The 16,171-nt window shown below is 54.2% G+C and overlaps 2 protein-coding genes across 16 annotated transcripts in view; one reads left to right on the forward strand and one right to left on the reverse strand.

The window, feature by feature from the left end:
• The window catches only part of PDZD7 (PDZ domain containing 7), a 51,118-nt gene that overhangs the window by 18,285 nt on the left and 16,662 nt on the right, over positions 1-16,171 (reverse strand). For 13 of the 15 annotated variants that reach the window (XR_005244209.2, XR_005244210.2, XM_038009463.2 and 10 more), the window contains exons 1-2: positions 4,396-4,492; positions 3,334-3,724 (exon numbers count right to left, since the gene is read on the reverse strand). The exons of the other annotated variants lie outside the window; for them this stretch is intronic. Coding sequence is in view for 11 of the 13 variants with exons in the window: in XM_038009463.2 (XP_037865391.2) it covers positions 3,334-3,559 (226 nt within the window). In the remaining 2 variants the exon portion in view is untranslated. Of the gene's footprint in view, positions 1-3,333; positions 3,725-4,395; positions 4,493-16,171 lie in introns of those variants that run through there. 15 annotated transcript variants of the gene reach the window in all.
• SFXN3 (sideroflexin 3) lies at positions 4,567-13,547 on the forward strand. Its single transcript, XM_073019285.1, has 12 exons — positions 4,567-4,858; positions 5,643-5,811; positions 6,966-7,129; positions 7,767-7,941; positions 8,273-8,367; positions 8,752-8,827; positions 8,988-9,073; positions 9,345-9,472; positions 9,651-9,700; positions 10,929-10,978; positions 11,457-11,504; positions 11,771-13,547. Exons 3-12 carry the CDS (start codon positions 6,969-6,971, stop codon positions 11,865-11,867), a joined length of 966 nt encoding a protein of 321 aa, XP_072875386.1. The 5' UTR covers positions 4,567-4,858; positions 5,643-5,811; positions 6,966-6,968; the 3' UTR covers positions 11,868-13,547.

A 16,171-nucleotide genomic window follows, 5' to 3' on the forward strand; every position in this document is an offset into this window, starting at 1 on the left:
AATCACACACACACAGACACACACACGCACACACACTCTTCAATTTGATCTAAGAGAAGTCAGGTTACAGGGCACAGCCAGGGCAGCTCGGAAAGAAATCCCCAAGGGCAGCTTGTGGGGAGGGGTGGTGCAGGACAGATGTGGGGGACCAGGGCTTTCCCAGCTGATTAGATTACACAGATCTCAGGCCACTTACAGCCTTAGCCAAGGAGCCTTTTGCTCCCTTGCTCCCAACCCTCTCTCCTCAGGGCCTCACTGGGGCCTCCCTAGGGCCCTGGGTCAGGGAATGTGAAATCTGAGGTTTTCCAGGAGCCTGGGCCCTGCAAGGATGGAAACTTCTCTACCTCCACTGCCCCAGCCTCTCCTCCAGGTGCTCCACTGCAGTCCTGGCACTATCCTTGCTTCTGCTCTTGCCCCCTTTAGCTATTCTTTATACAGTACCCAGAGTCAGCTTTTACATTGGATCATGTCTTCTCCCTAATTAAAAACTTCAGCACCTGTTCCTGCTTCTAGAACTCCAGTCTCCTCACCATGCCTTATAAGGCCCTGTCTGGGCTTCCCTCTGCCCACCCCTCTGCCCTCCCTTCCACCCTCCCTCCCTCACTGAGCTCTGGCCACCCTGATCTTCCTGTTCCTCGTGGAGGTCAAGCCCTTCCAGTGTCCCCACTGCCTGCAGTGCTCCTGCCCAGGCCTTTAGAAGGTCAGCTCCTCTTCCTCATTTCCCTCCTGGGTCAGACACCACTTTCTCGGAGAAGGCTTCCTGGAATATCCTACCCCTCCTCCCAGTGATTCCCTCTTGTAGGGCTTCTCAAAGCGTTGTGCTGTATCAGCAGCATCAGTGTCATCTGACAACTTGCTAAAAACAGGAATTCTTTCGCTTTACCACAGACCCACTGGACCAGAAGCTCTGGGACTGAGCCCTGCAATCTATCCCTGAATGAGCCTTCTCGACAATTCTGAGGCATCTGAGGTTTGAGAAGCACCATTCTCTCATATCATCAGATGATCACCTTCTGACTCTTCTCATCCTTTGCCATTGTTTGCTTATTTGTCTTATTTATCTGTCTCTTTTGACTGGACTGTAAGCTCAATCATGGTGGGGACTTTGTAATTCTCTTGTAGTATATCTTCAATATGTTGGACAGCACTTGGTATTTGATAAGTATTTTTTTTGAATAAGTGAAAGAGTAAATGGATGAATGGATGGACAAACTAGGAGAGTGAGGAGAATATGCATTAAGGGTTATGCTTTCCTGGATTAAAGGTAATGCATTTTCTCTGGGACCAGTTGAGTTTAAGGAGCTGGTGGGGTCTCATGGGGCTGATGTAGGTGGCAATGTCCCTCTTCCCACTGTTTATTCCTTATCAGCTACTTTACTCCCAGGGAGTGATCTACATAATAATATGGGGCAGGATTCCAGGCTGCGGGGACTTGGGAGATGTCTGCGCTCAGGCAGAGGGGAGAATTCTGAACTCAGAGGGTCCCAGCCCAGTCAGAGGAGAAGCCAAGTGGTCAGAGCAACTCCCCAGTCCCTCACTTGCTAGGAGATCCTGCTTCCTTGGCTGCACAGTGGCACTTGCATGAGGCAGAGGGAGAAAGCAATCATGAAACCCTGGAAGAGGATCTTTAGAGGGATGGTATAGGCCAGGCACAGTGGCTCAGGCCTATAATCCCAGCACTTTGGGAGGCTGAGGTCAGAAGATCACTTGAGCCTAGGAGTTCAAGACCAGCCTGGGCAACATGGTGAAACTCTGTCTCTACAAAAAGTAAAATAAAATAAAACTAGCCAGGCATGGTGTTGCATGCCTATAGTTCTGGCTTCTCAGGAGGCTGAGGCTGGAGGATCACTTGAGCCCAGAAGTTCAAGGCTGCAGTGAGCTATGATCACACCACTGCACTGCACTTCAGTTTGGGCGGGCAACAGAGCAAGACCTTTTCCCTCTAAAAAAAAAAAAAGGACAGTATAAACAGCCCTTGCATCATACATGGGCAAAGGAAAGCGGGGAGAGGGAGAGAGAGAGAGAGAGAGAGTATTGGAGGGAGTATAGCATAGTTCTTTTCATAGAATGGGACTAATAAAGACTGCTGTGGTGCCTGCTTCCCTTTTCCCCAATGTCTCTTAACTCCCCTGGAGACTTCTGCTCCCTGAACAGAATGACCGCGGTGACCCTCAGCAGTGCCCTGTTGCTCACCAGAGGGTGAGGCATAGACTGGTGTATGACAGGGGTGAGCGTGCCAAGCCACTGGTGGAGGAAAGCCTCCTCCCTGAGCAACATGCCCACCCCTGTTCCGGTGGCCTAGGGAGGAGAACAGAGATGCCCCGCTGGGTCAGAGCGGGAGGAACAGGGCCTGAAGAGTCCAGTCTGGGATCCAGCCAGAGCAGCTCTGCTGGCTAAGAAAGAGGAGAGGAGCTGGAGATATTTATCTGGTCCTGCCCACAGAAAGCCCACACTCAGGGGGCCTGGCTCCGCCCCTGGCATTCAAGGTCCTGTCTTGCTCACCAGCTCTTAGTCGCCTCACATCTGTCACTGCAGCCAGGCTGGCTCCTAGGTGCCCACCCACCATGCTCCATGCTTTTCATTTCCAGCCTTTGTTGGTGATAGCTCACCCCTGCCACCAGCTGTTCTTGTTGCTCTGTCCTGCTACACTGTAGATTTCTGGAAGGTGAAGAGGGAGCCTGATTTCTCTCTAGGTCCCTTGTAACACCTCCTCAGGGCTGGTATAGAATTGGTGCTCCATGAAGCGGCATTAAGCAACTACATAAGCTTAGGTCTCCCCTTCCCTGATGGAGCTCCCTCTCCACCCTCAACCCTCCTCTTCTGAACATTTGCTGTGCTGCCTTCATTCCCCTCCTTCGGCACTGAAGCCCTGAATTCTGTCTACCCACTTGGGCACTGACTCCTCGAAGCCCAGCACAGAGCTTGTCACACAATGTACTGGTTGATGGAGGATGTCCTCCTTTATCCTGCTCCATCCCCCAGAAGTACACACAATGGATCTGGAGAAGGGCAGAGCCCATGGGAGAAAGAGGCCAGTTCAATCCCCTGCCTTGTCCACCTGGGGCTAGCATACCACACGCATGCCTTTCCCTGCTGCCATGGCCTTCTCTCCCTCCTCTGACCCTTCTACCACCCTGGACCCCTGCAGGATTGGCCTGGAGAAGAAGCAGGTGAGGAAGAGTGTATGGGTTCCCAGGCTGCCTGCCACCTCCCTGTGACTCCCATCTCTTGAATTCCCCCTCTCATACAGGCTCTGCCTCCTCCTGCTGAGTTCCCACTGTCCCCTACCCCCACCCTCCCCAACCCAGGCCTGTGGCTGGGTCCCACCCCCACCTTCGATGGGTGAGTTGATGAGGATGACGCGTCCCATGGGCGATGAGGCTCGGATTCCGCGGGGGGGGCCGTTCAGCAGCCGTTGCTGCTTCCTTAGCAGGTATCGCGTTGCGGTGGAGCCTGAGTCGCTGCCTAGGTGGCCTCGGGAGGAGAGGGAGCTCAGAGAGCCGGAGCTTAGGTCTCCTAGGCCCAGGGGGTCTAAGCCCACTGCGAAACCCTGCGCCATGGCGGCTGGGCTAGAGCAGCACCCTACAGGTCCAGAAGGAATCTGCTAGCTCTGGAGAGGCCAGCCCCGCGTGCTTCCAGCTCCATGAGCCTCTCCGCGGGATTGGGGTCTTAGTAACGTGAAGGCCCTTGCTTGCGATGCCTCTCAGCAGTGTGAGCTCCAGGCCTGGGCAGGGAGAGCAGGGATGAGGGAGGGGTATAAATGTTCCCCCTGCTGCTCCCTGCTGGTTTAAGCATCCTGCCCTCCCATGCCTTAGGCCCCCCTCCTGTCTCACCCCAGACCAGAGAACTGCCCCATCCAGGCACCATCGTGGACTCTCGCTGACTTTATACAAGACAGGTGGGAACCTTTCACCCCTCATTGCTGCTGGCGGCTGAGTCATCTACTCCCGTCCTCAGTCCTCAATAGAGGTTGAGAGTGGAGTTGGGATTACTAAGGGCGCTGGGGCTTAGAGCGGTGTGAGACAAAAGAGAGGTAGAGACAGCTCATGGCATCACCTCTCTCCTGCATATGCGGGTATGGGGGTGGTCCGGGATAGGGTGGGGGCGGCGTAGGGTGTGCTGGGCCTCGAGGACGGGGCTTCAGGACCTTAGACAGCTGAGGCCGAGGAAGCCCCCCAGACACCCGCGGACTCCAGGCTGCGGCTCCGGGTCTAAAGAGTCTGCACGAACCTCTCCCAAGCTTGCGGGGAGGATCCGCTGGAGAGGGGTCCCACGACATCCCGCGCAAAACCCAAGGCCAATTCCCTCAGAGAAGCTCTGGAACCCAGAATGAAGCACCCCAATATCAACTCGGCCCTCCAGGCCCCCCACCCCTTTGTGCCCGGTCCCCCTCACCTGGTCGCTGCTGTGGCGCCGCCAGCCTTGTCAAACCACCCTCCCGCGAGAGCTACTGTGGCAGTCTGCAAACCCCACCCATGCTCCGCGGAGGCTGCGGGAATTGGGCTGGCCTGCACCGCCCTGGGCTCCCATTGGCTGGTAGGGCCGTCAGTCATTCTATTCCGACACCTCCCTTGCGCTCCAGGGACACACTGGTGTTACCTGGTCCCGGGCAGCGGAGTTCTTTACCCACCCCAGTTCTGGTTCTGACGCCCTAGTTCATCCCGCAAATTTAGGACTTGGGTCTCGGCTTGTTCCCCTCCCGCTAGAAGCACCTCTTCTCTGAGCCAAGACAGCTACCTGGGCTCCTGGAATTGCCACCCCTCCGTGGGCACCCTTGAGGCCTCCGTGGGGGGACGTCACCGGGCAGAGCGGGACGTGAGCCTGCGTTTGCTGCAGGCGTTCTCTGTGTGGTGACTGGGTGAGTTATGAGTATGTGTGTGGCGGAAGGGGTGCCTTCTTCACTTGCATCCTCCTCCTCAGTCAGAAGGTGTCTCTGGCTACCCAGTTCTGGAATGGTCGCAGGGTGGGGCAGCTGGTCCCTGGACGGGAAGAATCCTAAGAATCCTTCTGATGCACTTATTCGGATGCAGACCGTGAGATTGCTGGGGTCGTCTGCCCCTCCACATCCCAGGGGTGGGGCTACAGTCTGGGGTGCAGGGAGACGGGTTGGGAGTGTAAGGAGACCAGGGACACAGGGGAGCTAGGGGTTACAGAGGAAGAGCAGGGAGAGGGCTGGGGACATAGAAGGGGCACAGGCACGACAGGAACGGGACTGTGAAGTGATGCGAATGCCACGCTGCTACAAGAGGAGCTTGTGGATACTAGGGTAGGAGCCCAGGGGGGCAAGCAGCCAGAGGCCATTGCCAAGGGAGCCATCAAGTAAACAAGCCAGGTGGTAACCCGAGTCCCTCCCGGCGCGCCAGCAGAGGACCGCCCCTCCACACTGTCCACCTGCACCCTGGGCTTTCTCTCTGGGCACCTAGACCTCTTGCTGCAGGGCTGGGGGTCTGCTGAGGCCCGCCAGGGGACTGTAAACAAAGGGAGCAGCCCCCTCAGCTCCAGCCCCTCCTCCCTCTGGCTGGGGAGGGGACCAGAACTGATCCCCGAGGTGGGATTGGCTCTGGGAAGCAGCTTAGGGCCTGGTCCCGGTGGCCCAGGCCGGGGTGGGGGGGATCGCCTCGAATGACACCCACCTCCCCTAGGTTCTGCCAATCCCCGTGCCCACTGGGTGGGCGCGGCCGGGAAGTTCCCGCCCCTCCCTGCTGGTCGGCGTCACGCGTGACGTCCCGCGTGATGGCTGGGAGGGCCCGGCGGCGACAGCGGAGGCAGAGAAGAAGGCGGTTCTGAGAGCTTCAGGGAGCCCTGGAAAGCGTAAGTGCTCGCTGTCCCTAGCTGGCGGGGTTCAGGAATGCGGGTCAGAGAAGGAAGCCTGCCTTGAAACTGTCTGTCCTGGTGCAATCAGTATTTTCGGCTCTATGGAGGTCCACAGGGCACAAGGGAGGTTGCAGGGAGGAATGTCAGGGTGGGGCTGTGTGTAGTCACACATTCAAGTGTCTGCAGATGGGCACAATGTGCACCTGTAACAGTCTTTGAAGGCCAGTGTTACAGGACACCTCCACTCTGTCTGTATGTCTGGGCAGGGTGTGCATGATGGTGTCTTTGTGTGTGGGTATGTGAGTGTGAGGGGAGGGCATGTCTGCCTCTGCGGAAGGAAGTGTGGCTGGAGAGGATTAGTCATTCTGTAGGATTCTGCCCAACTCAGCCAGATGGCTGCACCAGGTTTTCCTCTCTGAGGGAGCAGCCACTGAATCCTGCTCTTATCCGGAGGCAAGTGGCTCAGAGAGGTGGATGAGTGTCTGTGCCAGCCCTACCAGGCCAGGGACCAGGGAGAGCCTGGAGTCATTCCGTGTGAGTTGGAGAAAATGGATCTGTAGAGGGGACTTGTGTGTGCCCACATGCACACACATGGCTGACATCAGAGTTCCCTGATTGAGATCTGAAACAGATAAGCCCTGGGTGGCCAGTAAGGCCTTGCTCTCCTCCAATCAGGGACTGGAGTGTGGGATGTCTTATGCCATTTTCCAAAATAGCCTTGGGGATTTGTATCCAGGTCTCAGGGCAGCTGGGACCTAAAACTCACCTGAGCATGGGTGTGTAATATATATGTTATATGTTCTTGTGTGTCTGCAGTACACGTGGCTGAGATGTTTGTTGCTGCTCATGTGTCAACCACATACATGTAAATCCTCCCTCATGAAAATCTGTACCAGGATAGAGCACAAGGAGATCTGTTTTCCTGTTTCTGGTCTTCCCCTCCCCTTCCTCCAGTGGCTGCAGGTCCCTGGGCGGGGACATTGCTGAGGAAACAGCTCCTTCCCACACCCTTGCTTACCTTTCTAGTCACCTTGAGCTCTTAAAGGGACTGATGATAAGCTCAGAGGCCAGGGCAGGGGCACCAAAATTTCCCCTAGCTGGAGCCCTTGGACCCTTGGACTCCCGCTCTGACCCTTGTGTCTGTCCTGCAGAAAATGGGTGAATTGCCTTTAGACATCAACATCCAGGAACCTCGCTGGGACCAAAGTACTTTCCTGGGCAGAGCCCGGCACTTTTTCACTGTTACTGATCCTCGAAATCTGCTGCTGTCCGCGGCACAGCTGGAAACTTCTCGGAACATCGTGCAGAACTACAGGTGACCACCCCCCAGTCTGACCCTGTGTGCCAGGATCTCATTTTCTGGGATTAATATAGTATGTCTTGTACCTGCCTCCTCAAGCTTGACAGTGACCCTGTCCCTCAATCCCCTCACTCTCTAGCCCCCTCTGTTGGCCAGAGCTTTAACCCAAAGGATTTTAGAGCATTTGGGTTGAGAAGATGGCACTGATATTTATGGGAAGGGCTGCTCTATGTTTCACAAACCTCTACAGGGACCTATCCCATCGCTGGGTCACCATCTGCAAGGATAGAGGTGCTCAAAGTGGAGTCCCAGGAAGATAGAAGGGAATTCCCCTTATCTTTGGGAGGAAAAACTCTTGCAATGCTTGCAGCCATTTTTGACCCACTGGAAACCACCATCACCCATGACCCAGCATTTTAGCAGAAACAGAAGGATACCCCTCTTCGTGTGGCTAGAAGGGAAATAGAAATAGGAGCCTCCACTTCTGGGAAACTTTGGCCCTCCTCCAAAGACAAGGAGCTCCCTTATGCTGAGACTAGAGGCTGAAGTTCCTGGTTCTCTGTCCAGAGTTACCCTGAGCTGGGCAGATGGGGCCTGTGAGGGTAGATCTGCCCCCTGGCATAGCTTGTCTGCTCCTTGCCAACTTCTGCAGGGCTGGCGTTGTGACCCCAGGGATCACCGAGGACCAGCTGTGGAGAGCCAAGTATGTGTATGACTCTGCCTTCCATCCGGACACAGGGGAGAAGGTGGTCCTGATTGGCCGCATGTCAGCCCAGGTGCCCATGAACATGACCATCACCGGCTGCATGCTCACCTTCTACAGGCAGGTCTTGTCCCATGTCCCCTTCTTGAGTGCCCTAAGCTAGAGCACGGCTTGACTAGGTGCTTCTTGTCTGGGCCAATTTGGTGAGTGAAAGATTGTGTTAGAATCCCTTCCATTCCTCAGAATTCAGCCTCAGCAGTTCTCTCACCCCAGAGACAGTAGGTGTGTTTGTATAAATGAGGGTGGGGGTACATAGGGGTTACCAGAGCAGGTTCTAGGGCCATCAACTGGGTCCCTTCTTAGGCTTGGGGAAAAATTGGGTTTCTTTACAGGGGTCTAAAGATGAGGGCCACTGTACGGGGGTCAGAAGTGAGTGTCTTTGTTCCCTCAGGAAGACCCCAACTGTGGTGTTCTGGCAGTGGGTGAATCAGTCCTTCAATGCCATTGTTAACTACTCCAACCGCAGTGGCGACACTCCCATCACCGTGAGGTGAGAGCTGACCCCCTGCAGCAGCTGTACTGTCCCATCTGACCCTCTTCCCCCAGCCCACAGTGCCCTCTCCTTTCTCTCCCACTCCCTGCAGTCCCTGCAGCCAGTGCTCAGTGCTCTCTCCTCAGCCTGCCCCACCCCGACTTACCCTGCCTAACTGAAAGCATGAGGTCCTCTTATGCATGCTGTGGCGGACCCACCCCTCTTCACAGGGTGTGATTGGGGCTTCCAGACAAGTTTACGCTGGAGATGGAGGGAGGGCTTCCTCTGCAAGGAGCTTCCCCTTTTACGCCTCATGTATTGAGGACTTGGCATATCCCTAAAGGAAAGGGCCACCTGCTGGACTCTTCACCTCTCCCCGTGACCTGGCTCTTCCACCCACAGGCAGCTGGGGACAGCCTATGTGAGTGCCACCACTGGAGCTGTGGCCACGGCCCTGGGACTCAAATCCCTCACCAAGGTAAAGGCCCCCTACTCCCCTGACCCCCCATTCATCCTCTATCTGCCTCCTCCTTCCTCCTCATGCCTCCAGTCCTGACCTATAGGCCCCCTATATCTCCCCAGAGTCCCTCACCACCCCATAGCCCTCAGGGCCACTGAACAACACCCTTCCTCCGCAGCACCTGTCCCCCTTGGTCGGCAGATTTGTGCCCTTTGCAGCGGTGGCAGCTGCCAACTGCATCAACATCCCCCTGATGAGACAGAGGTGAGTGACCCCAGCTCCTGGCACGTGCATGCCCGGTATAATGTAGCACAGTGTCCAGTCATGCAGACCACCTCAGAATGGGGACATCCTTCTCCCTCCTCAGACATGAGCTGCTGGGCCCTGGCTCAGTCTGACCCTGGGATCCTCAGGTGGGAGAACCAGCCTTTGAGTCTGGGGTGTGTGAGGGAACCCTGAGGAGCTGCTGCCCATTCAGGCATTGCAGGCGGGATCCAGGGCCTGTGATCTGACCCTAACCCTACTCCCTTCGCAGAGAGCTGCAGGTGGGCATCCCGGTGGCTGACGAGGCAGGTCAGAGGCTTGGCTACTCGGTGACCGCAGCCAAGCAGGGAATCTTCCAGGTGGTGATTTCAAGAATCTGCATGGCGATTCCTGCCATGGGTAAGGCGGGAGTGGCTGGGTGGGGCACAGGAGACTCTGAGAGAAGCAGGCGCAGTTCTCAGGGACTTTGGAGGGCTCTAGGGAGAGAGGGAGGAGCTTTGAGGGGGGTCACCCTTCACAGTTCCTGACTTTGACTCCACTACTAACGCTCTCCTTCTTGGCCCTGCTCTCCCCATAGCCATCCCCCCACTGATCATGGACACTCTGGAGAAGAAAGACTTCCTGAAGGTAGGCAACTCTACCTCTCCTGTCCCGGAATAGGGAATGGCTGGGAAAAGAAGTGACCAGGCCCCAACCCTCTCTCCAGCCTGGTCTGAGTCTCTAAGACTTGCCAGCCGTTCTCCTGACCCCTGCATCACCTCCTCCACCTTCATTCATTCAGCAAGAATGAACTGGGCTGGGGTGAAGGAACACTGCGGGGGCAGGAGGAGAGGACGAGGGAAGGAAACCAACTTCATCAGTGTTACTCCAGGGGCTTCTGATACACAAAGGAGGGGACTGTCATAGTCACACTTGATCTTATGCTCATTCTTTCACTCCCTAGTGCCTCCATACTAAGAGGTACACACGGGTGCACACACACACACACACACACACACACAGAGACATGAACAGGACACGAAAGCAAATCACAGGAACAAGCTCTGGCTCATTCACAGAATAATTTATTCACAAATGTATTGAGTGCCACGCACCAGGGATGTTTTAGGGCTGAGGAGACAGCACTGAACAAGATGGTTATGGTCCCTGTCCTCCTGAAGTTTATAGTCTGATGCAGAAACCAATAAACAAGGAGGCACCCAATAAATACATTCTTAGAAAGTGTAATATGTGCTTTGTAGGAAAGCAGTGGGACAGTGTAATTGAGATTCATGGGGGAGAGCTGTTTAGACAGGATGGTCAGAGAAGGGGTCTCTAAACCCCCGAAGGATGAGGAGAGAGGCAAAGAATGCAGAGAAGAGTGTTTGGGGTAGAGAAAATAGTCATTAGCAAGGGCACTGCAGCAGGAGGGGCTTGCACATTTGAGGAACAGGTTGGTGGTCCCTATGGCCACAGCAAATTGAGAAGAGAGCCGAGGAAGAGACGTGCTTGGAAAGGGTCATGCCACTGGGATGGGAAGAGGTAAGTGGAAGTTCAGAGGAAGTTTCCTGAAGAAATCAGCTCCTGGAGGAAGTGAGGGAAGAAAAAAAGGGCCGGGGAGTGCCATGGCAACCAGTTCTGAGAGGTGAGAATGTGTCATGGGATGCCAGGGAGGGTAATCAGCATATAGGTCCGGCTGGAGTGGAAGGGTGCAATCTAGAGGTCCCAGCCCTGTCATTGCTTTGGGAGAAAGAAAAGGGCCACAGGTCTAAGGGCTCCAAGGCAAGGCTGATGGGATAGAGCCATGGTGGATAAAATGGGGTGACAGTGAGGCAGGGGACACAAGCCATTCCATTGTCTCTCTGTCTCTCCACAGCGCCGCCCTTGGCTGGGTGCGCCCCTGCAGGTGGGACTGGTGGGCTTCTGGTAAGTATGCAATGAATTAGCTGGGGTGTGTGGGAGTGCTTTGTCCATGGTGGATGTGGGTAGGTATGAATTGTCTTTAAGATGTTTATAGACATCCATTCATACATTCAGTGGGTGTGTGCTTTGAACACTTATAGGGTCTACTTTGTGTGTTGGGGGCGGTCCCTGTCCTTGAAGGTCAAGAGTTTAGTGAGGGGGTTCCAGTCTTCATCTATAAGAGGAAACCATGGAAATGTACCTTTTGGTGCCATCCAGAAGATTCATGCCCATTTAATTCCTGATTCTGCCACTTACTGGCTGTGGGGCTCTCTTTCCTCAGAATCAGATGTCCAGGTTGGGTTTACTATTCCTAAAAGGTCCTTTCAGCTTTTATCAGTCTCCACCCTTAGGAGCTATCTCCAAGGATGGAGTGGGGTGTAGGGAGGGAACACCCTAAGGTCAAAGCTTTACAAATCTTTCCAACACTCGTCTCCCCCAGCCTGGTATTTGCGACCCCCCTGTGCTGTGCCCTATTCCCCCAGAAGAGGTAAGTGCTGTCCCTGGGCTGGGCAGGGGACTCTGGATTGGACTCTGCATCTCTGGGCCAGCTGACCTAGGGTCCTCCAGTGTGTTCAGGAGGAGGCCTGGCAGGCACTCCACGGATTCTGGGAGTGGGGGAATGACAGTGAGCCAGTCCTTCTGGCAGTAGAAGGAGAGGATTCTTCAGCCTGGGAGGAGGTGGGACGGCAATCCCTGGGCCTGAGTGGGGTTGGATTCGGGGGACATTAACCGGCCTGTGCTGTTCTATTGCAGCTCCATAAACGTAAGCAAGCTGGAACCAGAGCTGAGAGCTCAGATCCATGAGCAAAACCCCAGCGTAGAAGTGGTCTACTACAACAAGGGGCTTTGAGGAGGGTCATCCTCTGTCCCCTCCCTCACTTCCTTGGGCTGCTGCTTTAGTGGAGCCATGTCACCCCTGCCACTTGCCTATCTGCCTAGCACTGGGTAGGGGCCTTGGTGGGCAGATGGCCATTGAGGGTAGCAACCTATTAGGGTGGGGGAGGTACCACCATAAGGCTTTTCCTCCCCTCTCTGGTTTCAAAGAGCAGAACGCATAACCCCTCCCTCCTGTGCTTGAGTGTCCACGCATATACATACATGATACATATGTGCATTTGTACATTGGGTCCTGAAAGCTAGGAGCAGGCATGCTAGCCTAGTATGTTCTGACATCTGGCTTCCCTTCTCAGCCTCATGTCTACCTGCCTGCCAGCCAGACTACAGGTGGGACTTCCTTCTCTAAACTGTTATACCAGCCAAGTTATATTTGATGGCACCTCATCCCTTCTAGACACAGGAGGAGCCCCAGGATCTCAGGACAGAGACTTATGGCCAAAGTGGGCTGAATCCTTCAGGTTTCTAATATCTAGCTCCCCAGGCTGACTGGGCTGGCAGAGGAGAACATGTTTGGACAAGGGAGGCAGGGGACTTATGCATCCCTCAGTGCCATCCCCTGTATTCTGGAATAGCTCTGTTTCACCTCCTCCTCTCTACCAGACGAAGGAGTGCCTGTGTCCTGTACTGCCCTCGCTGTCTCCCCCAGCACCCTACTCGGCAGCGTGGGCATCTTCAGGCACAGTCTTAGGAGTTCCTGGTGTGCTCTGACATCATGACCTCAAATCTAAATCCTACAATCCCAACTCCTTTTCCCAAACAAAAAGCCACAGAGGCAGAGCAAGCATTCCCCTTTAAGAGCTCCCAGTGCACCCCCTCCCAAGGGACACAGCTGTAGGAATGGTGCTTAAACTCCACAGGTATCAGAGAGGGTGTAACTAGGACATCCTCAAGGGCAGCTAGGCCCCAAATGTACAATATTAAGACAGGGAATTTTGTGTTCCATTGACTTTTTTTTTTTGGACGGAGGTTCACTATTTTGCCCAGGCTGGAGTGCAATGGTATGATCTTGGCTCACTGCAAGCCCCGCCTCCTGGGTTCAAGTGATTCTCCTGCCTCAGTCTCCCAAGTAGCAGGGATTACAGGTGCGTGCCACCACATCTGGCTAGTTTTGTATTTTTAGCAGAGACAGGGTTTCACCATGTTGGTCAGGCTAGTCTCAAACTCCTGACCTCAGGTGATCCACCTGCCTTGGCCTCCCAAAGCGCTGGGATTATAGGCACGAGCCACCGCACCCAGCTGTTCCACTGACATTTCTTAGACATTCAGCAAAACCCCCACCTTAACCTCTTTTCTTTCTTGAGGGTTGGTCCTGTCCCTACCTCCACCCTCCCAACCCCTGGAAGAGGAAGGGCCCGGGCATCAATGGCTAGTCCAAATAAAATATGGGCTTGGGGATGGAATGAGTGGTGGCATTCCATCCCCAAGTGTAGTTAGATCCCAACTCCCATGACCTCTGGCTTCAGTGGTAGGTGGGGCAGGGCAGATAAAAGGGCTTCAGTGGGAACCTCTGAGAGCATTTGTTCCCAAAAGGGGAACTCTGAGAGTGAGAACTGATGCAGTTCCCCCCATCAGCCGCCCCCAGTGATAACATCTATGAAGTCAGCCATTACTTAATAAACTGCAAACTTGTCTACTTCTTGGTCTTCACTTGATTCCATGTTCTGAGGGCCCAGAAAGAGTCCCCTGCCTGCAGCCTTCCGTCTCTCCCCACTGAATGCAGGTCTTGTCTCATTCCTCCCCTTGTGTAGGGAGCCTCAACCCCCAGCAGAGGGAGCTCTGAGATTAGAAAATCAGTCCTCCCACGGTCACACCAAGTATGTAGTATAAGGTAGACAGGGAATGTAGATGCTTTCACCTTCTTTTTTTCTTTTCTTTTTCCTTTTTCTTTTTTTTTTTCTTTCTTTCTTTCTTTTTTCCTTGAGACAGGTTGCACTGTATCGCCCAGGCTGGAGTGCAGTGGCACGGATCAGCGGCTCACTGCAGACTCGACCTCACCAGTTCAATTGATCCGCCTGCCTCAGCCTCCCAAGTAGTTGGGACTACAGGCACGTGCCACCAAACCCAGCTAATTTTCTGTATTTTTTTATAGAGATGGTTTTTGCCATGTTGCCCAGGCTGGTCTCCAATTCCTGGGCTCAAGCCATCCACCTGCCTTGGCCTCCCAAAGTGCTGGGAGGCGTGAGCCACCGTGCCCGGCCTAGATAACCAGTTTTAATTTCATCCTGTCCTGTCAATCACCAAGCCCACTGGAATCCTTGGTCAACTCTTAAAGCTCTTTCTGCAGTTACACTTTTGGCCTTTGGCAATCCCCTTGAAAAGAGGCCTTGTATTGCCAAAAACTGCAATCACTTTTGCACCAACCTAATACTTTTACTGGAAAATCTATGTAACATAACCCCATCTAGGGAGTGAGGTACAGAAATCTCTGCAAAACAAAACCCTTAAGAACATTTTGTAACAGAGTTATCTGTGCTCCACAGATAACACTAAACAATGTCAGAGAAAAGACTGGCCAGGGCACTAGTGGGCTTCTCTGTCATCTTTCCTTCCTAATTCCACACCAGTTTCTCAGACACGTCAAAAGAGTTAGCTATAGGGCACATCACAGACTCTCTAGGGACAAACCTTAGCCAGTTATACCTTCCAAACTGCCTCCTTATACTTGGAAATTTCCTCAGAAGTCAGCATTTGGGCTGAAGGGCAGCACTTTTTCACTGGAAAGTGCTCTGCCCCATTCTCCTGTGGGCCTCCTGTCTTCCTCTCAGACCTCAGACTCCAGGAACCTTCTCTGGAAGCCCGCATTGGTGTCCTTGGCCTTCCCTCCCATCTTCTTCCCCTTGCCTGGCCTCATTTGCTCCAGAGCCCCATCCTGCCTATTATGAAGACCGGAAAGACCACAACCTTCCCTCTCTCCCTGCCCATGTTCTAAGTCTAGCCTGGCCATAGGGAGGTGGTCAAGTACGGATATCCTGCTCCTTTCCAGGATCACCGGAACCAATGACACAGGCTTCCTAAGGACAAGTAATCAGGGCCAGCTTCAGCTCTGGCACTGTGGGGCTATGACAGACTCTAGCCTAGTCCTGCTGGGTCTGGTGTCCTACAAGTCAGAGCCAAGCCCCATTTCCTCTCAGTGAAGCTTGTCCATTTCAAGCCCTGCCCCCGGGCCCTCGCGATCAAAGGTAAGCCACGCCCCTCTGGGAACAGACAGTTCAGAAGCAGAGTCCCGCCCCTGCTGTGGTCCCTGTCAGTCAGTTAAGCTAGGCTCCGCCTCCTTCCCGTTTCCCGAGCAACGGCTTTAGTGCCTCAGGCCGGGAGTCTCCCTCACCTTCCGGGTCGGAGCTTGGAAGCTACGTCTCAGATCCGCTTTCTCGCTGACCTCGATCCTGGGTCGCTAAATCCACCAAGTCCCCCTCCCTCCTTTCCTATTTCGAAACCCACGAGTTCCCTAGCGCCAGCACTTTGACTTCCTGCCCAGAAATCCGCGAGGTTTTTGAGGAATCACGCGAGGACTCTCCTCCTGGATCCCAAGCCCGGATTTTTTCAGCTGCCTCTGAGGCTGTTGGCTCTTTCTCCGGCGCCGCCCTCCTCCTTTCCCTCTCTCCACCCTTGCGCCTAACAGTCCAGGAAACGTTCGCTGAACTCTTAATTGTGGTTCTGTGGCCGGCGCTGGGTAGAAATGGGCGGTTGGGTGGACAGAGAAGCTACCCTTCCACCTGCAGGTACACAGCGCGTGCCCGAAAGGCATGAAGGACAACTGTTTGCTAGGAATTGGGGAGGAATCTTGATTCAGCTCTATCATCCCCAGAGGGGGAGTTTCCTAAGATGCTCTCTTCTCTCTTCCTTTATACACATCTTTTCCCTCATTGGGGCTCTCCTAGGCTCCAGTCCCAGCTCAGGCTGCCAGACAAAAGCAGCCTCTGCTGCAGGCCACAGCCTCCGGTAGCTTCCTCTTTCCTCTTCTCAGACCAGCAATGTTTGCAAATGAATAACGACCTGGAGAAGGCGGGAGGAACCCTGCATAGCTTGGACTACACACACAACCCCATATCCAAAACCTCCAGTAGGAAAATAACCCCATGCCTTTAATAAACGAAAAGCTCCTTGAGGCTGAAGTGCTTGCTTATGGGGCAAGAGTTTGCTATGTTAACCTATAAATTAACCAGCTATGTTATTTTCCTTCCGACTTCCCCTCCTCAATCACCAGCAAGTCCTCATCAATTGACAATTTTTATTTACCAAAAGGAACACTTTGGTTTG

Source organism: Chlorocebus sabaeus, chromosome 9 (assembly GCF_047675955.1).
Source record: "Chlorocebus sabaeus isolate Y175 chromosome 9, mChlSab1.0.hap1, whole genome shotgun sequence".
Classification (NCBI taxonomy): Eukaryota; Metazoa; Chordata; class Mammalia; order Primates; family Cercopithecidae; genus Chlorocebus; species Chlorocebus sabaeus.